The following is a 23924-nucleotide window of genomic DNA, read 5'->3' on the forward strand; positions in this document are numbered from 1 at the left end:
GAAGTTGTCAAAGTCCACTGGATACCCAAGTTTCTTGTCACCCTATGTCCACCCCGCCTCTGCCAATTCTGATCATCACCCAGGATGCTGTCTTAAATATGCTGGAGGGCTGGGTGCAGGGGGGAGGGTACTCCCGCCCACACCTTCTGCTGGCACTTGGGGCACACCCATAAGCCCTTGGGCGCCGTCTTGAGGGGCGGGTCCAGGCAGCTGAGGTGGTAGGCCCCTGAGCAGGTGCCGCAGGGCTGCAGGTTGGCCCCTCGCTTGCAGGCGGCACAGTATTCATCATGGGTGATCTCACCCTGCAAGAGAAGAGAGGGCGGGAGTGGCTCAGGCGAGTCTGGGCAGCGTGAGGGAGACTCCTGCAGCACGTGATCCTGAGGAAACATGCCGGCACCCCAGCAGGAGTTGGGTGCCCAACGGGGCGGGTTCCAGGGCACTGAGCGCAGGAGGGAACGGGCATGGTGGGCTCCAGCATTCTGAGGCTTCCTTGAAGAGGTCTGCTCTCTGGGCATGGCTACTAGGAAGGGCATCTGCTATGGTCCAGGAAACCACCCTGTGGGGCTCTGTCCAGGGAGTGGGACCCAGCAGCTGTGACTCATTCCTCAAGCAGCACCCAAAGTCCTCTCAACTGTGTGTCCATGTAGCCTGGGACCTCCACCCACAGGTGAACCACACACAGGCACATCTGAACAGGAGCTGCCCAGGAGCGCGGGGCAGAACAGCACGCAGCACCGAGGCGCCTCTGCCCAGGCCACCCAGCAGCACCAAGAGACAGGGCTCCTCACTCCCCCAAGGAGGCCTCAGCACAAGCCCAGGGACCGAGTTCCCAATCTCTCCCCCCACCCAATGGCCCGTAGCAAGGACAGCTGTGACTGTCCAAGGGGAGAGGCTCCTGTGACCTGGAACACCTGACCACCTGCCTGCCACCCACCGGGGCCCTTCTCTCTGCAATGTGCACATCGTTCAGACGCAAAGGTGAGGGGACCAGAAGGCTCTCGTCTGGGACACTATAAAGGCCTTGGACACCAGCTCTGTCCCCGAAGCAGTGCACAGCGCCTACAGACAAGGCTCCAGAGCCGCCCACTACACCCTCCATTCAGTGCCTGGAGCCACACAGCAAGTAGGGGCGGGGCTGGGAGCAGCACCCCTGTATCCTGCCTCGAAGCCAAGACCCTGCCAGGAACATGGGCACATGGGGGAAGGGCCTCTGCTCAAGAGTCTCCTGTTCCCTCACCCACATGGGCTGGGTGCCAAGTCACCTGGCACTTGTGATCACCACCACAGGGTGACTTCGTGAGGCATCCAGAGGGGGCGGCAAGCAGTTCTGGGCATGCATGAGCACTAGGGACTATAACATTTTTTTGGAATTAGATAAAACCTTGGGTGAGAAATGGCAAATCCTGAAGCCATGCATGGGAATGTAGTCCTGCCCAGCCAAGGCCAAGGTCACAGGAAGCAGGGATGACATTGTATGGGTGGATGGCGATACAGGGATGTGGACACGTTGGGTGAGACCCAGGAATTCGTACTCCCTTGGGATGGGAAATCAAGAAGCAGAGAGGGCCAGGTGCGCTCAGGGTCACACATGAGGCCAGATGGTGCAGTCTCAGCACTGGCGGCTTCCAGTGAGCCCTTTGTGGCTCCTGGGCCCCTACACCCTGCAGACTGGGCACAGGAGAGCTCCTCTGTCGAACTTGGCCCTCAGGTCTGCACTGATACACAGCTCTGCCTGGCAGCGAGGAAGCAAGCTTGTTGTGCCAAGCTGTGGTCACAGAAGGTAGGGTGGAGTGCTGATATCCACCTCTCCACCCACAGGTAAAGACAGGGCCACGTACCTTCCAGCAGGGGTCCTCATTGGCTGGCACAGGGAGGAAGGGTGGAGACATGTTAGCAGGCAGGAAAGCAGGGCAGGGCAGGGTCCTCGCCCCAGGGCATTGGGGGAAAAGGTCTCCGCCTTGGTCCAGGCAAAGACACCAACCAGGGACAGGTCCATGCCTGGACTCATGAGGATGGTGGTGTAGTGAGCTGGCTGGCAAGGAAGCAGTAACTCAGAGTGGCCTGCTTCCAGCTCTTTCTGGCTACAGACCCCTTGTATTTTAGGCTGTGACCTTAAGCCACATGCTGTAATGACCTTAAGCAGCATTTTCCTTTCAGGTTCTGGGTCAGACCCATCTGCAATGATGCCATCTGGTCAGGAGCTACCTTTCACCACCTCAGAGCAGGCAGACAGCAGCTCAAGGGCCAGGAAGGGGTCCTGAGGTGCTGAACACTACAGTGTCCCAGGAGGCGCCCAATCCTGCTTTCTGGACCTGTGGTGGTTTTCTCTCGTTCTTTCTTTTCTCTCATTTTTTGAGACAAGGTCTCACTATGTAGCCCAGGCTGGCCTTGAACTTGCAGTAATCTGCCTGTTTCAGTCTTTCACATGCCAGGATCACAGGCGTGAGCCACCGTGCCCACACTGGAAGTTTTCTAAGGGGAAGAGACAAGTGGGCCCTGGCTGCTGGTGTTCTCCCGACAGGAGCACAGCTGGCAGAAAGGGGGCTCCACTGAAAACTGGGATGGAGGCCTCAGGCTGTCCCTGTCTGTCAAAGCTGGGCCCAGCACCCCAGGGCTCCTAGACTAGACCAGCTGCCCACAGCTGACCCAGGAGGGAGGGCAGGAATGGGCTGTATGCCCTGCCCAACTGGGAGAACGTGCACACACACCAGGCAGCATGGGCTTGACCAACAGTGTGGGGCACATGCCCAGGCTAGATGGAGCGGCAGGAGGGACTCAGCCTCATCCCCCACGTGGTGGTTTGAACGTAAGATGTCCACCATAGCCTCGCGTGCTGGAGGTTAAGCTTATACTTCAGCCCCAGTTGCTGGGTTGTCTGGGATGCCTGTGGGGCTTTCAGGAGGCAGAACCTTGATGGAGGAGGTGTGTCGCTGGGGGTGTGCCATGGGGTGTTCTAGCCCAGCCCTGCCCGTGGCACAGCTCAGTCTCTCCCCTCCCTCCCTGGCAAGGTGGAGATATGAAGTTAGGTCAGCTGGCCCGGCCATCCTTTCCACTCCGTGGTGAAACGTCCCCTCAACTCTGCAATCTGGCAATAAACCCTTCTCTTCCACAAGGTGCTTCTGGTCAGGTGTTCTGTCCCAGCAAGCTCTAGCTGGCACTTACCTCGTGCTGTGAGGAACAGGGGGTTATTGAGATAGCTGGAGGCCAGTCGCTTCCTCTGCAGGTACAAAAAACACAAGCCCTCGTGTGGAGTCCTCCAGGACCCAGCCCTCCAGCCCCGGTGAGGAGCCCTCCTCCAGGACCCAGCCCTCCGGCCCTGGTATAGATGCTTGTTCGATGCTCAAAAATCATACGGCTTTGGGGCTGGAGAGGTGGTTTAGCGGCTAAGGCACTTGCCTGTGAAGCCAAAGGACCCAGGTCTTATTCCCCAGGATCCATGTAAGCCAGATGCACAAGGAGGCTCATATGTCTGGAGTTCGCTTGCAGTGGCTGGAGACCCTGGAGCACCCACTCTCTGTGTCTCTCCCCTCTCTCTGCCTCTTTCTCTCTCTCAAATAAATAAATAAAAATAAAAATAAATCATAGGACTTTGAGTTGATTGCTGAGTGGCTAAGGAGGTGGTTAGATACTGGCCTTGGACTGTGGGCTCTCTGGGGTAGGCTCTGTGTTCAAAGAGAGGACAGTCTGCCAGTGAACAAATCAGAGGAGCAGAACCTGCGTCCTCGGAGAGCAGTCTAGAACAACTTAAACTTCCCTCAGTGGTCTCCGTGTCTGAGCAGGACTTGCTGGCAGACCTGGGAGGACTCTGATGAGATAAACTCCCAAGTGGGGTCTGCTCGGGAGAGGACCAGAGAGAAAGGAGATGGCAGATGGGCTGACAGACACCCCCTCTCCCCTGGAGAGGCGAGCAGGGAGCTGGAGCTGACCACACTCTCCGGGAGAGCGCGCCCTCCCAGCTAAGTTCAAGATATGGACGTGGGACCCACGTCACGGGGAGGGCACATGGCTTCTCTTCGCCCTTCTCTGGATGCCGCTCTGCAGCCCTATTCCCTCAGGATGTGGTCCTGAGCTCAGAGTCTGAGGAGATGGCCTTTGGGGAGACAATGTCTGGATTTTAGCCTAAGAATCCAGTAATTCAGTGTGGGTTCATGCTTCCTGGGAGAGCCGAGGTGCTCCAAGGACATCTGCTCTGCTCAGTGGGTCTGTGCACCTCCTGAGCTAGAGGCAGGGACCTGGGACCGTGCGTGCTGGGGGCTGGGGGCTGGGGAAGGGGTGGTTTCTCGCCTTGGAAGTTAACGTGGGAGCAGGTGCACAGGCCCCGGTCGGCCTTCCTCATTCATCCCCTTTCCCTTGGGGACGGGAGCTGTCCCTGAACCACAGCTCACTGACTTAGCTAGATGTGCTGATTCCCCAGGGATTCCCTGACCACTTCCGGTGCGGGTGCAAGCACTTTACCCTCTGAGCCATTTCTCCAGGCCCTAGAAGTTAACTTCCCACTCCATTGGTGGTAGGGCTGGGGGTGGGGAACAGGGCCTGACCACTGCCCACCAGCAGCGTCTGGGGGATGAGCTGCGAACCATCATTTGTGCAGCTCGGGTCACCAGATCGTGGGCTTCCAGAAGGCCTGCAGCTAGCCATGAAGGCGAGCTCCTCTCGCATTCTGTCTCCCAGGGAGGAAAACAACATGGTGGGCCTGAAGAGAGGCACACAAGGTCACAGCGACCAGGCCCAACCTAATCCTTTCTGGCCCATTTTCTTTAGGGTTCATTTGTTCCACACTACACACATACTGGGCCGGGAGTGATTGGTTGGAAGCCCGGGGACGCAGCCACATCTCTCTGTGGCCACCAGGTGTGCCCGCTAGCTCATAGCCCAGCGCGCCTGACCTACTGCGCACTCTGCAGGGCAGCTTCTATTAGGAGCACAATGGGCACCTGGACTTGTTTGGTTTGATTTTGGGGCAGGGTCTCACTATGTAATCCAGGCCAGCCTGGAAGTCATGATTCTCCTGCCTCAGCCTCCCTGCCGCTGGGGTTACGGTGTGCTCGTCTTTCTCTTCCAACCGGAAGAGTCATGTGCCGGCAGGCCAGGTGGGGAGGGACCCCAGGGACCCTTCCCATAGCTGAGCACCTCCCTTCCCAGCTCCAGGGTGGCCACGCAAAGGGTCCCACCTCTGTCTCCAGGAGGCCACTGTAGGCAGGATTGGCTGTACTCCTCCTCTTCCGCTCCTGGCGCTTGCTCTGGATTTCTGGAAACAGACACACTGGTCACGGGGTGCCTTGCCCAGCCCAGGGCACACCGAGCCTCCATTAGCACTACAGCCTGTCTGCGCTGCATCCTAGCCCCACAGGCCAGGGTGGCTCACAGCCCCCAGGAATGGCTCACAGCCTGTTCTGGGGGCCTCTCAGCTGAGCATCATGAGGGTGAAAGGGTGGTAGGGACCCACCTCCTTCAGCACAGAGCTCTTTAGCTGTCTCTTGGAACTCCTGGATGGCAGCAGAAGATGCCCATGGCTCAGATGCTGGCCTTGATCTGGCTGTGCCAAGTGTAGCTTTGTGGGGCTCAGCAGCCTCCACCCCGCACACAGTGAGTCTCCACCCTGCACACACTGAGTCTCCACCCTTCACACAGTGGGTCTCCACCCCACACACACTGAGTCTACATCCCACACACAGTGAGTCTCCACGCTGCACACAGTGAGCCTCCACCTTTACACACTGAGCTTGCCTTCTCCCCGCCCCCTTCACTTTCTTTTGCTTTCTGCCATGGGTGGGGGCCAGGGCATGTCTTGCTCTGCCTCTCTGAAATGTTCAGGCTCCCTTTCCCGGTCTCTGTCCGCCATCTTTCTGGCCTCCCAGGTTACCCATGTCTTCCTGTGAGGCACTGCAGACTCCATGGAAGGGTGCAGGGTCTGAGTAAACACCAAGGGGCCCTCCGGGGTCCAGTGGGGTCAAGGGGAGAGGCTTTCCAAATGCAGGCTATTTACTTCCTAGGCAAGTACTTTGCCCTCAGTGCCCACGACCACCCTGCACAGCGCAAGGGTGTGATGCCCTCTGAGCTGGACACGGGTCCTAGTGGGCAAGGAGCCTGACTGGCAAGCAGTGTGGCTGGACCTGGAACTCGGGACTTCAGCCTCGACGGGACTTCAGCCCCGCACGACCTTGGTAAAGACAGCTCAAGTTTCGCACCGACACACAGGAAGCCCCGTTCTCCTTCCAACCCCTGCACAACTGAGCTGCGCAGAGGGCCTTCCCTCAGGGCCAGGGCAGCCCACTGTCCAAGAGGGGCCAGCCTGGCCCTGCCCAGCCACATCGCTGCCTCGGCTGCTGCCAGGGAGCTCTGGGGCCCAGTGATGGTGAAGGCCGTCCCCAGGGGCGCCAGGGGACAAGGTCACCTCCCAAAGTGAAGGGCTCAACTAAGCCCAGGGGAATTTCTCTGACACTGACGTGGCCTCTAGCACCCACGTGACCTTGGCTGTCCCCTTCCATGGGCTCACCAGCTATGTCGGAAAGAAGTCTGCCTAATGTGAAAGTGGCTGTGCCCGCCTCAGGCACTGTGTCCTGCCAGGTCTCGGGACATGCGCTTCCTGCCCGTCTACCCTGTCCAGGTTTACTGAGCATGTTTTCTTTTTCGTTTTTATTTACTTATTTATTCATTTGACAGAGAAAGAGAGAGAGAGAATGGGTGCACCAGGGCCTCCAGCCACTGCAAACGAACTCCAGACACGTGCACTCCCTTGTGCATGTGACTTACGTGGGTCCTGGGGAATCGACCCTAGGTCCTTTGGCTTTGCAGGCAAGCACCCTAACCGCTAAGCCATCCCTCCAGGCCCCGAGCGTGTGTTTTCATTTCATGAAATGTCTTTTGCGGGTGACAGGGGTGTACTGTAGAGGGAATCCCTCAGAATTTAGAGCCCCACGTGGACTGGCTGTGTGACGTGGGGCAAGTGAGTCAGCCTCCGCATTTGTGCAACAGGAGGGGCTGCGTGCCAGGTCACTGGCAACTTCTCTCATCAGCAGGTAAACCGACACCTTCCTAAGAGCCACACTGACCTGTCTGCTCAAATAAACTCATGTCCCCACGTCCCTGGTGCCTCTGGTCTAAACCGAAGTCCCAGAGCCAGCTCCACTGCACTAATGCCCACGCCGTGCGTGGCTGGGTGCTGGGCCCTGCGCCTGGTGCGTCACAGCAGCCCCGCGAGGAAGACTCATTTCACACATAAACAAAGGAGTGAAGAAACGGAAGGGTGAGGGAGTGCTGAGCGAACGGTCTCGTCGCTCGCTGTGCTGCCCAGGGAGCGGGCGGGCAAGGAACAGGACGGCATTACTGTTCCACAGCCTCTGCAGCTGTGTGACACGGAGCCTCTCTGCTTTGCCCTCGACGACCACACCCCTGGTACCTGGGCCAGGGCTGCCAGGAGGCTCCGAGCAGCCATGACTAAGGGCCTCTGTGGCTCTCGGCTTCCGTCTGGACTACACTCTGCTCTCGGACATCACGCAAGCCCAGCCCCGCCCGCCCCGCGCCGTCCTCCCCCTTACCCTCCAGGTGCTCGGTGGTGACCAGCCCTAGTGCCACCATGAAGGCGATTTTCTGCAAAGGAAAGGGATGAAGAGGTGTTAATGTGGCCTGCCGCTCTCCACCAACACCTGCCACAAACTCCTCCATGAGCTGCGGGGCTGGCCCAGGGGTGCCCCAACCAGCAGTAGCTGCCCCAACACTGAGACAGCTTCAAGGACATGCAACGGACTAGGAGGTCCAGAGATGGGGGGCCCGATAGGGCTGAGCAAGTACAAATTTCAAACACACACTACAAAGGCTGCGGTGGAACAGACTGTAATCCCACTCTCAGGAGGTGGAGGCAGTAAGATCAAGAGTTCAAGGCCATTACTTGCCTGAACAGCAAGTATGAGAGCAGCCTGCGGTACCTGAGAAGGTGAAACTGGCAACAGCTCGGACCACTCCCATGGGCCGGCCCCTCCCCACCCCCCCCACACGCCCGCTGCCTCCACCAGCTGCAGACAGACTGCAGATGCCTGTGCCCCTTTGTGCATCTGGCACATGAGGCTGGACTCAGTAGGCTCTGCAAACATCTAGGGTGGTTAGGCTCTACAGGCAAGCGCCTTAACAACTGAACAATCTCTCCAGCCCTACTTTTGTCTTTTGAGCTGATGTTGGGGGCTGGCTTATTTTAGCATTTTAGATTTACAGAAAGTTGCAACCCTAATCAAGAGAGGCTAACCTAACCCTCACCCAAGTCCACTATTAATGACACACATCCTTCACAACTAAACAACTAAAAAACCGATATGGTGGTGGGAGGGATGGCTTAACGGTTAAGGCGCTTGCCTGCAAAGCCAAAGGACCCAGGTTTGATTCCCCAGGACCCACATTAGCCAGATGCACAAAGGAGGGAACACATCTGGAGTTCGTCTGCAGTGGCTGGAGGCCCTGGCGTGCCCATTCTCTCTCTCTCTTTCTCTGTCAAATAAATAAATAATAAAATATTTAAAAGCGGGCATGGGGCTGCTGCCCTCCCCTGGGAGGCGACGGTGCTGCCGCAGCAACTACGCGTATCAAAGCGCTGCCCAGTTCCCAGAGCCCCGCCCCCCGCGGCCCACGAGCCTTTACAAAACCCATGTCCATGGCTGGCCTAGTGGCCTGCGATCCCAGCTATGCTGACAGCTGAAGCAGTAGGATCACAAGTTCAAGGCCAGCCTGGTCAACTTAGGCCTTCATTCAAAATTAAAAAAAAAAATACAAAAAGAGCTGTGGATGGAGCTTAGTGGCAGAGTCTCTGCCTAGCATGCATGAGGTCCTAGGCTCAATCCTCAATACCGCAATGTCCCCAAATCCCATGACTCTTAATGGCCTGGGTTCCTGCCAGGCTCAGCCAGTGAAGTGTTCTAGGAGCATCCAACATTGTCACAACGTCCGCATTAATGGGGTCTATGGACAGCGGGCCTGTACTACCTGACTCCTGACCCGCTTCCAGAGCAACTTCAATAAGCATTGTTATGTCCCAATGCGTGGTAACTTCTATTTAAATCATCACACATATTTATGTTAATTATGTAGTTAGATGTAATTATACTAATTGTAAAAGGGCACAATAAGTGATGAAGACACACTTTGAGAGAATAGGGAGAGGCCACCAGAGAACCTTCCCCAACGTTGAAAGTGTGGAAAAAGCTCAAGGGAGGACGGGCGGGTGCTGGAAAGAGCAGCAGCATCTGGCCAGCAGGGCCTCACCATGAACACAGTCGCCCTGGGCTGACACTGATGGTCCTGCCTGAGGCACTGAGGCTGCGGCCAGAGGAGACATGGCTCGCACTACAGCCTCAGGTTCAACCTGATAGCGTTTTGTATATGTCAAAGGATAATAATAAAATTACTCCTGCTCAAACATTCTGCAGCTCCCATTACTTAAGTATCGAAGTCCCACTCTGGTGGGATGCATTCAGGTCTGGGATTGACCTCTGATGTCTGTCTCAGCCCCCGGGCTTGATACGTTTCATGTACCTTTCCCACTTCTGAGTCACTGCCCACACAGTACCCTGGACCTGACCCCGTCTTCCTGCCTTGAGCCTCTGTTACTTGTTCCACTGGTCTCTGCCAACCCTGGCCCTCTTCTGCACGGCTGTCCTCAGCCCTCCAGGAGGAAGCCTGGAGCCTGGCCGCCCGCGCCTCCCGCCGCCCGCGCCTCCCACCGCCCGCGCCTCCCGCGCCTCTGATGCCACTGCAAGTGCCAAGTCTGCCCTTGCATGCGACCTTCCCGGGGTGAGGACCACATCTGCCCACTGGGCAACTCTGCCCGTAGCACATGGCCAGGCAGGGAACAGACATAGAGGCCTGTGTGAATGGTGGGGGCGCGAGGCCTGGGAGGACGAGTGACTTCCCTGGGGTAACAGCTCTTTGACAGAGTGACCAGGAACTCAGGAGCCAGAGGGCACCTGGAAGGAGCCACGCTGAGCTGACTTTGGAAGGACGGAAGAAGGCTTGGCTGTGAGGGAAGGCTCTGCGTGGCAAGAGCTGCATGTAGTTAGCCAGTGTGTACAGTGGGGGAGTCCAGGGTGCAACTCGAGGATCCGCCTGCCGCAGCCAGGTCCCTAGACACCAGACACCACCCCGTGAACTCCTGTAATTGCATGTGGCTGCATGTCAACCCAGTGTTAGGACGGTTCCCTGAAAACTTGCCTCTCCCCTCTCCTCCAGGTAAGGAGCGGAGGGAGAGGAGGGGTCCTAAGAAGGGACGGGCTCTACGGCCGGGGCTCCTGGAGGTTGGGTGATGTACACTGGGGCTGGGGCTTGACGGCCTCCAGCAACTCTGAGGAAGGACACCGCACTGCCCCAGTGGACGCAAGATTGATTACGAGGGCGTCTGTCCCTGTCATGCTGAGACATGCTGTGGGACAGGGCATTGCTGGCACTCAGCCAGGCAATGCTAACCATGGCATAGCTCTGAGAAGGGAGAATGAAGACCAGCTCGCTGGGCATACTCTGCCCTAGCTCACTGGGCACACCCTGCCCTGGCAGCTCCCACCACACAGGAGCCTGGGTCATTGCCTGTCAGGACCTGTCCAGCGAGGCTGACCCCACCCTGCACAGAGTCACATCCTAGAGGGAGGTCTGGGCCTCCAGCAAGGTGGAGCTACCTCGGGGCTCTCCTGGCTCGGGGGTCGCTCCTCCTTCTTCTTTTTGGTGGCCTGAGATCCCTGAGATGGCTCCTCTGTGGACGGCCGGGACTCCGCTGAGCTCTCGGGCTGCGTCTGCACTTGAGGCTGAATGATGATGACCTGCAGGAGGTGAGGGGTGAGAGGAAGGCAGGTGATCCAGGAAGGGAGCCACGGCACAGAGAAACGGGTGGTGGGCCCCCACTGTGTCCAGGGCCTGTGCTTCCCGACAGTTCTTTCCCCCATGAGAGCATCTGCACAAGAGGCGGCTGGGTTGAGGAAGCACGCGCGCCTGGCTCCAACCCCACCTCACCCGTTCCCAGCTGTGTGACCTGCCGCTCCGAGCCCCAACTTTCTCATCCACTAAGTCTTGGCAGTGCCAGGCTCTGAAGGCTCTGGTAGTGGGCCCTGAGGGGGTGGGGGCTGTCTTGCTCCTCACTCAAATGCAGACAGATTGAACTTGGAGGGCTCAAACAAGTCTTGTGCCGAGACCACTGGGTTAGGAGGCAGAGGGACTGGGAGGCATGCAAGCCGGGCTGACAGAATCACCTGCCACCACCTCCCCTTGGTCCAGTCAGACCACTGCGTCTGTGACACTCAGCCCCTGCCAGAGGGGACAGGGAGGATGATGACCTGCTCCTCCCTCTTCCTCGAGGGGCCCAGCCCAGCCCTAGGGAGTTGGCAGGGAGGGCACTTGGGGCTGACCAGGGACCCCACAAGGTGGCCCCAGGCCAGCTGGTCTTCCAGCTGGGGTACATGTGGTCTGTGGGAACGTGTTCAAGCATAGGCTGGTGCCCGCTGTTCCGCCCTGCCCCTTCCGGGCCTCAGCTGCTTTGCCATGCCAGGGAGCTGGCACACTGGTCACCACTCAAAGGTCAGGGGCGGGAGTTCACCAGGAGCAGCCATCCAGCATCTGCCCTTAGCCAGGAACCACTTAGAGTTGTTTTTGGTTTTGTTTCCCTAAGAACACATGGGGTCTATCATGAATTGAAAGGGTCCAAGCAGGAAGAGAGGACATTGTGTCCTTCAATGGATAGACAGGAAACTCTCTGCACATTGTGTCACAGTGTGTGTGAGAGTGTGTGTGTGTGTGTGTGTGTGTGTGTGTGTTAAACGTGTATGTGCTTCTTTGCATGTGTGGGTGAACGTGTGTCCACCAGCACGCGGACGCATGTATGCCCTCCTCCGTTGTCTTTGTGGTCGTTGCTGTTGTTTTTGAGGCGGGGTCTCATTTTGGCCAAGGCTGACCTGGAACTCATTCTACCCCAGGCTGGCCTCGAACTCACAGTGATTCACCTTTTCTTTCTGCCTCCCAAGTGCTGGGACTAAAGGCATGTGCCCCCCATGCCCGGCTCCATGTGCCCTCTTTGAGTCACATTTTAAAACTCCAAATTCTCTGTGTCGAATTATTTTTATGGTCATAGAAAGCAAAAAACATTGCTAGCTCTAGAACAGGGAAAAAAGGGGCAGCATAGCTCATGCCTCCAACCTTAGCACTTGGAAGGCTGATGCAGAAGGACTGCCGTGACTTTAGACAAGCCTGGACTACATAGCAAGACCAGTTTAAAAAAACACAGAAGAAGAAGGGAGGGAGGGAGACAAAACCCCCTGAGGCCAGGCATAGAGGGTTCAGGAGTCTTTTTTTTTTTTTTTTTTTTTGGTTTTTCAAAGTAGGGTCTCACTCTGGTCCAGGCTGACCTGGAATTAACTCTGTAGTCTCAGGGTGGCCTTGAACTCATGGCGATCCTCCTACCTCTGCCTCCCGAGTGCTGGGATTAAATGCGTGCGCCACCACGCCCGGCTGGTTCAGGATTCTTAAAGAGCAGAGGGAAATAGCCATGCTTAACAGTAACAGAAATTCAACATTAACAACAAGGGATCTATTTCTACATATTATGTAAACAAAAAGTGTTTAACATGCCAACACCAAATGCTGGAGTCCTCCAGCAAATACCCACCAGGCACTCCTTTCCATCAGGCCCCATGGTGAGCAGTACCTGCCACCCAGCCATGGCCCCCACGGACCTTCAGGAGCGGTTGCTTGGGGACACACCCCCAGCCTGGGGAAGTGGAAGGACATCAGCCACAAGCAAGAGGGGGATGGCTTGGCCGAGGGAACTGCGGGAGTCTTAAAGGGAAACAAGGCCACCATCTAGCCCTAAAGGCCTTACGCAGAGCCATCGTGGAAAACTGCAGTGGCCACAGGCAAAACCTATGAGCTTTAGTGTTAAATCCTGACAGGAAACCAGCCATGTTCCACCCAGACACCTGGGGCAGGAAACAGCCTTGACACCAGAGACTGATCACCTCTCAAAGGTCCAGGGGCAGGAATTCACCAGCAGAGATGGAGCACCAGTACTGGACTCTTGCATTTCAGCCACACATTACTACTTAGCTATTCCAAAGCTAATGAACAGTAATTCACTTGGGCTCATTTTTTTTTTAAATCCCACATTCATTCATCTGTACCGTGACTTATTCATTCCTGGAACTCACCCAGTTGGTCACTTATTCTTACCACCACGCGTACTGACATTCACTCCTCATTCATTCTTGCACAGATTCACACCCTTAACCATGTGCGCATGCTCTGTTCATTATTCCTTGGCACGTGACCACTCAGGCACACAGCTGCGCGGGACAACGGCCTCCTGGCCTTCGCGCGCATGCATCACCCACCTTGCTGTCGGCACTGATGAGGAGGGGCTGCACTTTGATGCTGTCACTGGCCACGGGCACGGCGGTGCTGGGGGCGACGGTGGCAGCATTGCTGGGGGAGGTGGAGATGATGGCGTAGGCCACCCCGGCACTGCTCAGGGGAGAGGTGATGGCGGTGGGCTCGGCGAGGGCCTGGGGCTGGCTGCCAGGCGTTGGCACATGGCTGACGGTGTTGTTGGCAGTGGGGAGGGCTGGGCTGGGATTCTTGATGCTGACCACAGTGGCCTTTTGGAAGGTTGGGGGCTGCTTAGGTGGCCGGTCCCTGCCGGGGGTGACAGGGAGGCTGTCTGGAATCAGAGTCTTTGGCCTAACCTAGGAAGAAGGAATGGGCACATGGTCAGAGAGACAGACAGTCATGTGACAGGGACATAACAGAGGGGCAGCCCTGAGTAGACACGATGCAGAGTCCCTCAATACAGGTAAGGGGACAGTACCCCCTAGGGATCTCCCGGAGGGCGTGACCGTTGCCCCTGAGAGTTTGGATGTTCTGTCCACCATTTCCAGGTTCTGCGTATGCACTGACCCTCTGACCTCCACTGGGCTTGGGAGAGTGGGTCTGAGTTCTTCTGATGCACAGGACACAGGCAGGAAGGAGGTGAGAGCCGGAGGGAAAGCCCAGCTATCATTGCTCCATCACATCAAGTCCTCAATCACAAAGCCACTCTGTGCCAAAGGGGCGGTGAGCACTGCCCTGGAGCAGGACCAGGCAGCCCCAGGGCTCCAGCGCCCTGTTCTGCCCCACGATCAGGTAGGGTGGCCCCTGACACTATGCACCTGCCACTCTAAGGCACCTAGTGGGCAACTGGGCTGCAAGCAGCCATCATGCAGTGGAGGCCAGGGTCAACTTGCCTGGAGCCAATCCTGGCTCTAAGGGGACCTCTGTGGTCTCAGAAACGCTGAGGAATGCCACTGGATTCAGGCCCCTAACCTGTGCACTGGAGATTACAGGACCCACCTGTGCTCAGGAGTACGTGAGAAGATGCCCAGTGTGTGCCAGCCGTCACCAGCCTCCTGTTGCCAGACATTCCCATCATGAAGAGCACCACAGAGCAGACCCCGGACCTCAACCTCACAAGTGAGGTCACCCTACGCCCAGGTTGTCTGAGTACCAGAGGCTAAGGAAGCCTGAGAAAGGACACAGTCCCACTGGCCATGAGAAGGACATAGGAAGGGTGTCCTGGCCATTCCATGGTGGGCAAAAGACTGGTGAGGAGAGGATTGCCCAAGAATGGCGGCATGGTAAGTGACATTGTCATGAGGCCCGTGGGGCTCAAAGCAGGACTGCTAGAGGCGTGCGGCATCAGTGAAGGCCACAGAGCACTATGCCAGCCACTTGCCTCCCCTCGCTCTACCCTAGTGACGCCGGGCGGCTCCTGCAGGGTCCTGCCAGTCAGCAGGCCACCAGACTCACTTTGCATCATACCTGCGAGCTCCTCTACTGCCCAACCGGTCCGATGGCCTTCCAGTTTCCGGCTGCAGTGGGCCCTGAGTTACGTGAGTCTGAACTCCCTGCCTCAGGGGCTGCACTGTGTCCAGGTAATGTGGCCAGCCTGCGGCTCTGGCCTTGTCCCGTGTCAGGACTGGTCCACACAGCCCCCACACACTGAGTGCAGCAACTGAGTCTTCCACATTACCTGTGGCCGGGCACAAACTGTATGCATGCAGCATGCACGACCAACTCTATTCTAAGGGCAATCCAGCCAGATTTATTCCATTCAAAAAAAAAAAAAAGCCAGGCGTGGTGGTGCACACCTTGAATCCCAGAACTGGGGAGACAGAGGTAGGAGGATTGCTGTAAAAGTTCAAGGCCACCCTGAGACTCCATAACACACTAAGGATTTCATAATTTCTTAGTTTGGGCTGGGCATGGTGGTGCACGCATTTAATCCCAGCACTTGGGAGGCAGAGGCAGAAGGATCGCCCAGAGTTCAAGACCACCCTCAGACTACATAGTGAATTCCAGGTCATCCCAGGCTGGAACAAGACCCTACCTTGAAACACCCCCCTCAAATAAAATTCTTAGTTTGACAAAACAGATTCCATGAACCCCAAATGTATCTGTGATGAATGAACAGGGGCCATTAGAGGAAGGGCACTGCCTGAGGGAAAGACGCAGCAGCGAGTGCTGGGTGGGGGGGGGGTGCCGGATGGATGGACAGACGCTTACCTGAGGTAGCACTGCCGCTCCTTGCCCGGCCAACCTCTGCAAGGAGCTGACCTGAGGACCCGTGACAGGCACTGCAGTGATGGTTCCCAAAGTCTGGAAGACAGAGAGCCGAACATGGCTGAGGTGGGCAGAGCGCGGAGCCACACCTGGGCAGGGTGCAGGGTCAGGAGAGATCTGACTGGGCGAGCTGAGTCCAGCGACTGAAGCAGGCGGGGCAGGGGGTGGGGGAGGGGAGGGGAGGGGGTAACAGAGATGATAGGCATGGCAAGGGTGTGACACAAGATCCCTCCCTTAAGGGCCGCCCTGCCTCCCAGTGGCTAACCTAGCTTCTCACACTCCATCTCCCAGCAGCGCCATAGGCAGGGGACCACACCTTCAGCTCACAAAGAACATTTCAGACCTCAGCCACAGGAGCCATCGTTTCAACTACACTTTAGCAACACTTCGAACAAACCCCTGCCTGTTCCTCTTCCCCAGTATCTCCCTCCATCCCCAGCAAGCGCCCAGATGACATGGTGGAGGACTAGGGCCCCACAGGTCACAGCCATTTCTCTAGATGACGATGAGATGTTTCCTGCTTCCACTGGCCGCCCACCCTGTATGGTAAGAACACTGACAGGCTCGGGATCAGCCAACCTGCGGTGCCTCTGCTGGAGGGAAATCACCCACATCCACTGGACTCTCCCTCGATACTGGTCAGTAATGAGCTGGGTGTGCAGGGAGGGCCGCACAGGCCTGGTCACAATCTGGGCGGCATCTCGACCCCCACAGCGACCTTCACCGCTCATTGGTGGCACCGCCTGGTAACAGCATGTGAGCCATGTCCTCGGCCCTTCCTACTGACCACTTTCCCAATGCATGGTTTGAAAGACAGGGGAAGCAGAGTGTGGTGGCTTCTGCCTGTATTCCCAGCAAGTAGGGGGCTGAAGCAGGAGGACTGCTTTGAGTTTGAGGCCAACCTGAGCTACAGAGCAAGATTCTGTCTCAAACAAACAAAAGCAAACACAAAAAGATGTGGGGTTGTGAGAACTTTCCTCCTGGGCTGGAGAGATGGCTTAGCAGTTAAGGCGCTTGCCTGTGAAGCCTAAGAGTTCATGCTTGAATCTCCAGGTCCCACGTAAGCCAGACGCATGGTGATGCAAGTGTGCAAGGTCGCACACGTGCACAAGGGGGCGCATGCATCTGGAGTTCGTTTGCAGCAGCTGAAGGCCCTGGCGTGCCCATTTTGTCTCCTTCTCTCCCCACTGCCTCTTTCTCTCAAAATAAAAAAAAAAAAAAACCTGTCTTCCTGCCACCACAGACTCCAGACCCATAGAGTCACTCGCACCTGTAAGGTGATGGGTGTAGAAGGCTGTGACGTCTCTCAGCCCAGATGACAGCTGATGGAACTAAGACAGCTTGGCCACAGTGAAGCCCTGGGCCCAACCCAGGTGGGAACGGGGCAAATGCAGCAGTTTGGCCAACACGCTTGGGGTGATTCCTGGAAGCATAGGCCTGAAGGGGGCGCTGCCCTCCAGTAGGCTCTGCCTCCCCAAGGGCCTTCCTGGAGGGGCCTCCCCACGATTCTCCTGGGAGCAGGAACTCCCACAGAGGTGGGGGGCCAAAGAACAGGGGGAACTGACTTCACCTGGTGCTGCCCACAAGGAGTGGAGCCACCTTTACTCAGAGGGGAGGCTTCTGAGAGCACAGTCCCCGTGGGCCACCGTGCGCGAACTGCTCTGGAGGGCACCACTCGTGCGCTGGGTGGTGGAAGGGCGCGTGTGTCCGTTTCTAGGGTACTTTCGTGCTGTCTCTCTGGGTATGCCCTGCGGCGCATGTGTTCCCTCTTTTCTGGGTATTTCTCTGGCTCTGTGTCAGTGTCCTGTGGCCCCAGGGTCTGGTTCTGAGCCTTTATTTCTGGATAGCGGCAGCTCCCGTCTGTCGCCTTAGGGATTTACACTCAGGAAGGGGAGTCGGGAGAGTGACCAGTGGCCCAGGGCTGCCCCGCAGGAGATGGTGGGGACAGCCTTGTGTCTGCTCGTGTTACAAACACAGCCTGCTGTGAGTGTGCAAGTGTGGGTGTGTACACGTGCGTACTGCGTGCCTGCAGCATCTCCGCAGAACAGTGAGTTGGCTGAATGCTTCCAACCGAGCTAAAGCTGTCTGACTTCTCCCACAGCTGCAGGACCACTGGCTGCATTTGGAGGGCCTGCAGCCAGCAGTCAGGGCTTCCTAAGTATGAGGTGCCTATGAGCACTAAGTCCCCCTGAGGCAGGCCCTTGGGAAGACAGGCTCTGCACCACCAGAATCACTGCCATTTCCATCACAGCCCACCACCCCCCACTCCGGGCATGGCGGGGCTCCTCCTGGGCCGGTCTTGGAGCCTTCCCTGGCCCAACCTTCCATCTCTGGGTGTGCTCTTCTCTGCTTCCAGACCTACCCGGGAGTGCGCTAAACCTCTCATTAACAAGCTGAAAAGACAGCTTGTCTGGCAAGGGCTGACCTTCCTGCTCCACACTGGAATTTATCGAAATGGCAGAAACGATCATCTCAGAGGCCATTTCACCAGCACTGGGTCGTTCATAGCTGCACTTTTGTCAAGATAAATGAGTTGCTGATGACGACATTTATAGCTCTGAGCATTTTAATAGGGAAAAAGGGGCCATAAAAGTCAAAGATAACTTCAACTTTTCCTGGATTTGCAGAGTCCTTTCAGCAGCCTGGGAAGCCAAAGGGGAGCCAACACATGCCCAGGACAGGAGGGAGGAGGGTGCTAGGCAGATCTGGTGGGGCAGAAGCCACAAAGAGCTTTGGCAAACTGTCTTCAGTGGACACTTCCCAGTGCCCAGGGGACTTGACCAGAAGACACGTGGACATTCTGGCTATGACGCCAGTCATGCAGGATCACTCAGCCCTTCAACCCAGTTGTTCCCATTGGCCACAGGAGAGTTCCTGCTGCTTGGGCCATGAGGACTGAAGGGAGTGGTCCCATGGGTGCTACACAGTGCCTGGGACAGGGGCACAGCCATGGAGGGAGGGGACAGTGGGGCAGTATGAGCAGGGCAGCCAGCATAACCCTCTGTCACCCAGAAGTGTACGTGTTAATAGGCTTCATCCCTGGGTGGTGTTTTGAGAAGGAACTAAGGGTCTTTAGGAGGTGGTCCTAGTAGGAGGTCTACAGGTCACTGGAACCCTGTCTCTCCCTCTTCCACATTCGTTTTTGCTTCCTGGCCACGAGGTGAGCAGTTTGCTGTACCATGCACCTTCACATGCCCCGGCACCTCTGCCAGAGACCCAGCGCCACCTTTGACCAGCACCTCCAGAAGTGTGAGCTGCATAAACCCATTCCCCTACCCACTATCTTGGTTATCTCGCAACTAGGACATGAAGCTAGAGAACACGACTCTCTGGTCAGAAAGCTGCAGCCACCTTCAGCCACTGCCTCCTTGTCCCTAAGGGGTTGGGGTCTACACACCTGCCCCAGCCCTCAGTGGCCCCAGCAACATGTGGGTCAGCAGGGTTCCTGCCAGAGGCCCATAGACACCTCTTGGATAGCTGCACGTAAGTCCAGCCTAGGGACTTAGTCCAGCTTGCAGTGTGCACCAGACCAGATGAACCTGCCACAAGAGAGGCTCTCCTGACCCGCCTCTGTCCCTTTTCTACGCCTGACAGCTTCCTGATGCGCAGACGCAGAGGCCTGCATGAGCCTCATCTCCAAGACCCGCAGCATCACGTCCCGTTGCCACCCGTATTCCGTGTGTTCCCACCTCTCACTGCTGCTGCACTCTGGGTCTCCCCTTTCCTAGTGACCCTTTGGGGACCCTCTGCTCTGCTGCTTGGTGGCCTCACCCACTTGTGTGGCTGCAGGTGCCTCTTCGAGCTGGTGGCTCTCCAGACCGTGGACTGCCCCGCAGTGACCTCTCTTTCCAACTCAGCAAGCACTGAGGCGCGTGCACGGTGGTGCGTGGCTCTGCTCAGCTGTTTCCTCCCAGCCCCCGGCTGCGGGATCAACACTGCCTTTCCCCTCTCTGCGCTCCGCAGGGAACTGGGTGAGGTTTCTGATGGACGTCGGTGAATAAGGAGCCCAAGTCTCCTGGGGGTCCCGCGGGTGAAAAGGCAGTACCCATCAACAGTTCCCCAGGACTCCACTCCACTATGGAGCCCACCACCCAGGCCACAGACCTCCAGATCCAGCTCCAAAGCTGCCCAATCCACAGAGCCACCCAGGCATCCTCCTCCCCGGGACCCCAGCCTCAGCTGCCCTCCCACGGGACCCTGCTGTATGTGCGCGTCACAGCGGCCTCCTCTAGAACAGGCAAAATGTCCTGGCTATGGGCGGGGTCAGCAGCTTCAGGGACGGCTCACTCCAGGATGGCCAGAATAATACCCACTCAGCACACACTTGCCACCGTGGCATCCTGGTGGTCAGGCCCAACAGCCAGTGCAGGGACAGCAGGGACCATCGCGAGCCTGCCGTGGGTGGCCACAGGGGGGCTCCTGTCACACCCTGAGCCCCATCCCCAGCCTGCGTTCCACAGGCAGGGGGACTGTCAGCCCCAGCCCAGTGGCATGAAGAGCCACGGAACTGTTTGGGAGGCAGACACCATCCGCCCTCGGTGCTTCAAGCGGGCACCTGCCTCTCCCATGAGCGGCCCTGGGGACAGGGCAAGTGAGAGCTGACTGCCTGCAGTGCCCGGAGAGTCACAGTGTGTCCCTTCGGCACGGCCCAGACCCTGCAGGGAGGAGGTTCTCTTTGGGGAGCTGAGGAGGAAGAACCCCACATGAAGTCAACAGCTGGGGCTGCAGGCAGGGCCTCGTCTGGGATGCCCTTTTCCAGAGCTTTCTCTACCGTGCAGCCCTTGCCTCCACAGATCCTGCGACTCCTGTCCCTGAGCCTCTGACAAGCCCCATGCTTGTGAGGGTGTTCCTGAGGCTTTCTGTGCCTCCGTTCCCACAAGTGTCTAAGGTGGCCCTACCCACCCGGACTATAGTCAGCTTGTACTACGGGTGGGTGGAAAGCATTCTGTTCACTGGGAAGACATAACAAACATCACCTCCCTGAAACAGTGATCTGTCCGTGTGCAAATCATTCTTTCTGTGCGCGCATGTGTGTGGTGTGAATGCGTGTGCAGGTGCACATGAGTGGAGGCCTGATGTCAATGTCACGTGTCTTCCACAGTTGTTCTGCCCTAGATATGTTTTGGTTTTTTGAGGTAGGGTCTTGCTCTAGCCCAGGCCGACCTGGAATTTACTAAGAGTAATCGTCCTACCTCTCCCTCTCAAGTGCTAAGATTAAAAGGCCTGTGCCTCCATGCCCAGCTGCACCTTATATTTTGAGACAAGCTCTCTTGCTGAACCTAGAACTCACATATCTGGCTAGTCTTAACTAGCCAGCAAGACTCAAGTACCCTCCTGATTCCATCTCCCCAGTGCTGGAATTTCAGGCATATGCCACCACATCTGGTATTTTTCTTATGTATTATTTTTTATTGATTTATTTGAGAGAGAGAGAGACAGAGACAGAGAGAATGGGCGTGCCAGGGTCTCCATCCACTGCAAATGAGCTCGACACATGCACCACCTTGGGCATCCAGCTTATGTGGGTACTGGGGGATGGAACCTGGGTCCTTAGGCTTCACAGGCAAGCACTAAGCCATCACTCCAGCCTGCCCACATCTGGTATTTATTTTTATTTCTTCCACATCTGACATTTGATGTGGACACTGGGATCCAAACGTGGGTCCTCGTGCTTGTGCGGCCAGCGCTGGCCTCGCTGGGCCACCATCCCTCCCAGCCCATCTGCAAGTCTCAATGAGAACCCTAACCCTGCACTTGCTGGTGTACAGTGGGTCCCCTCAGGGTAATGGGGTGACTGAGATGCATGTGGTTTGGACGCACCCCCAGACCTCCAAAGGCCTTCTCCTTACCCAGCCCTCCAGACTCAAGCTAGGTGGTGGCTTCCCCTGCCTCAGGTGGCGCACAGGACATCAGCAGCCACACTGGTAAAGCCACCTTGCCAGGAGCTTGCTAATGACAGTAGAAAGGAGGGATATCACCATGGCAACAGCCACCACAGCATCCTAAATGGACTGGGAATGTTGGGGTTGGGGTGAGCACGGGGGTGTTTGCTGTGTGAGTGTCTTTAAGTCACCTCCCAGGAATACCTGGCCCTCACGCCCCCACGGGGTTCCCGTCCATGCCGGTGGCGGGATGAGAGCCACCATTCCGTGAGCCGCAGTAGTCTCGGCGCCTTGAACGCCTCTCGGTAAGTCAGGAGGCGAAAGGACCAAAGCCACAGACGGCAGCTCTGAGGTCGTGAGACATGAACTTCTTGAAAAGTTCTATACTTCAAAATACCTAGAGCCCGGGGGTGAGTGACTTCTAACACAGTGGCTTGGTCGACTTGCAAAATAATTTTGTTCCCTTTCCCTTTAGAGAGGCAAACGAGCGGCCTGCAATTCTGGCTGTGGGGAGTTGGAAACATACCACCTTTCTCACTGGTGGACAGATGGGGAAACTGAGACACGTTCTTAAGGCTTTGTTGGTAAGCCAAAACCTCAGGGCCCTTCTCAGTCTGAGAAGTGACCAGAAGGGCTGTTCTCTGAGTCAAAGCCGGGCTCTGCCAGCCGTGGAGAATGACCCGCTCTGTGGGTGTCACCATTTGGCCAGATGGGCCCAGCGTGAGGCTCAGTCCTGCATGGCACACCACCCACACCTCAACAGAGATACCACATTGCCTGGGGTTGGTGAAATGGCCCAGTCTTGGGTGACTTGAGAATGGAAAATGGTTGTTTCAACAAGAGTCTAAGGGCAGGTGCTGAAGGCCGGCCAGGGGCGGCCTGGTCCAAGAGCTCTGGATGCTCGTCTCTCTGCCCGGCCAGAGCCCTGAGGCCGAACGAGGGAGTCATGGGCAGAGGTGGAGTAAGGGAAGGAGTGGGCAGGGACGGAAGGCAGCATCAGTGAAGGAGCCCCCAGCCTGTTCGGGGGGCTTGAGCGCTGGCTGTGGGGTGCACCGTGGCTGTAGGGACAGTACAGCTCAAACTCATGGCACACGGCAGGCCTTTCTGACCCCGCCGGGCTGTGCAACATGGTTACGACCACTGGGCTCCGAATGAGGATGTGCGCTCTGCAGGGACAGGCTGCGGGAGCAAGGCAGCACTACTGCCAGGAGTAGACGTCCCCTCCATCCCCACCTCCCCGCAAGGAGAGTCTGAGAGTTGATCCTGAGAATCTAGCATTCCAGCATGTTCTATGTTCCCTTGGTGAACCTGTCCCGGACGAGGGTGCCAGGCACTGGGATCTGGTCAGGACAGCTAAGGCCTGCGACGTTCAGTGACCGCGGCTCCCAGGACACCAGGGACAGGACCTCTCCGTGTCTGCTCTCCAGCTGTTCCCTCACCGTCTGAAACAGCACCTGCCAAGATGGCCAGGACCGGGAGAGCAGCTTTTTACGCAGTCTGAGGTGCCTTGGGTGGGGCGGTGAGGAAGGGACCGGAGGACGGTGGCCTTCTCGCCTCCCCCTGCACTGCCCAGCCACAGCGCACATAGCTGCAGAGCACCGAGGGTTACTTGCTCCTGGGCTGTGATTTTCCTGCATCTTTACGGAATGCCTGAGATGTGCTACACAGATAACCAGCGAGCTCCAGCACCAGAAGCTGCTAATAAATATTAATAGAACATAAGCGCCACTTCCCCTGTCGCGCGAACCCAAGTCATTATTCACAGAAGAGTCCAACAGTTGCCTTTCCCGCTGCTGGGCGGGCGGGCGGGCGGCCCACGCTACTGCTGCTGCAGCTCGCTGGAGGCCACCGGGCGGCTCTTTGCGCCTGTCTGATGTTCCCACTCCCGTCCCCCCAGACACTGACCTTCCATCAGGCCTCACCCACCAAAGCCGCCTGAGTCTGCATGAAAACCTGCACCTGGGTGCCAGCCACTCTTCACAGTCTTGCAAGACACAGTGGCAGCCAGGACCAGTGCGGGGAGGACACACTGGCCTGCGGGTGAGACAGCGGCATCGTCACCCTCGCCTCTCCATCTCTGAGGCAGAGTGGTGAGCGCTGTCTTCCTGATACCAGGCCCAGAGGAAAGGGCTGAAGCACCCTGGGCACCCAGCAGTGGGGCGGGCTGCTCCTATGACCCCGCTACCTCTGAGCGCCGTGGCCTCCCGGGACAAGGGCCACACAGCAAGGCCGCGTATGGTGGTCAGTGAGCGAGGGCGGGCCTGCACGGAGTCGCCAACTGGCGGGACGAACACCGCGCGCCCGGGCTGCGCTCTCCACTGAGCATGCTCTCGGGTGCCTCGTGCGGACGGGCCAGACCCGGCAGTCACAGCGCACCCACCAATCTGGGAAGTGTACTACTGTCCTGGGCAGGGGACAGATGACAGAGCA

At 57.4% G+C, this 23924-nt stretch overlaps 1 protein-coding gene across 1 annotated transcript in view; it reads right to left on the reverse strand.

Moving 5' to 3' along the window:
- The window catches only part of Phf21b (PHD finger protein 21B), a 74112-nt gene that overhangs the window by 6095 nt on the left and 44093 nt on the right, over positions 1-23924 (reverse strand). The window contains exons 3-10 of the mRNA XM_045153179.1: positions 15556-15648; positions 13350-13700; positions 10653-10793; positions 7539-7590; positions 5172-5248; positions 3163-3217; positions 1839-1861; positions 144-302 (exon numbers count right to left, since the gene is read on the reverse strand). Of these exons, the coding sequence (XP_045009114.1) occupies positions 144-302; positions 1839-1861; positions 3163-3217; positions 5172-5248; positions 7539-7590; positions 10653-10793; positions 13350-13700; positions 15556-15648 (951 nt within the window). The remainder of the gene's footprint in view (positions 1-143; positions 303-1838; positions 1862-3162; positions 3218-5171; positions 5249-7538; positions 7591-10652; positions 10794-13349; positions 13701-15555; positions 15649-23924) is intronic.

This window comes from Jaculus jaculus, chromosome 6 (assembly GCF_020740685.1).
Source record: "Jaculus jaculus isolate mJacJac1 chromosome 6, mJacJac1.mat.Y.cur, whole genome shotgun sequence".
NCBI classification, from domain to species: Eukaryota; Metazoa; Chordata; class Mammalia; order Rodentia; family Dipodidae; genus Jaculus; species Jaculus jaculus.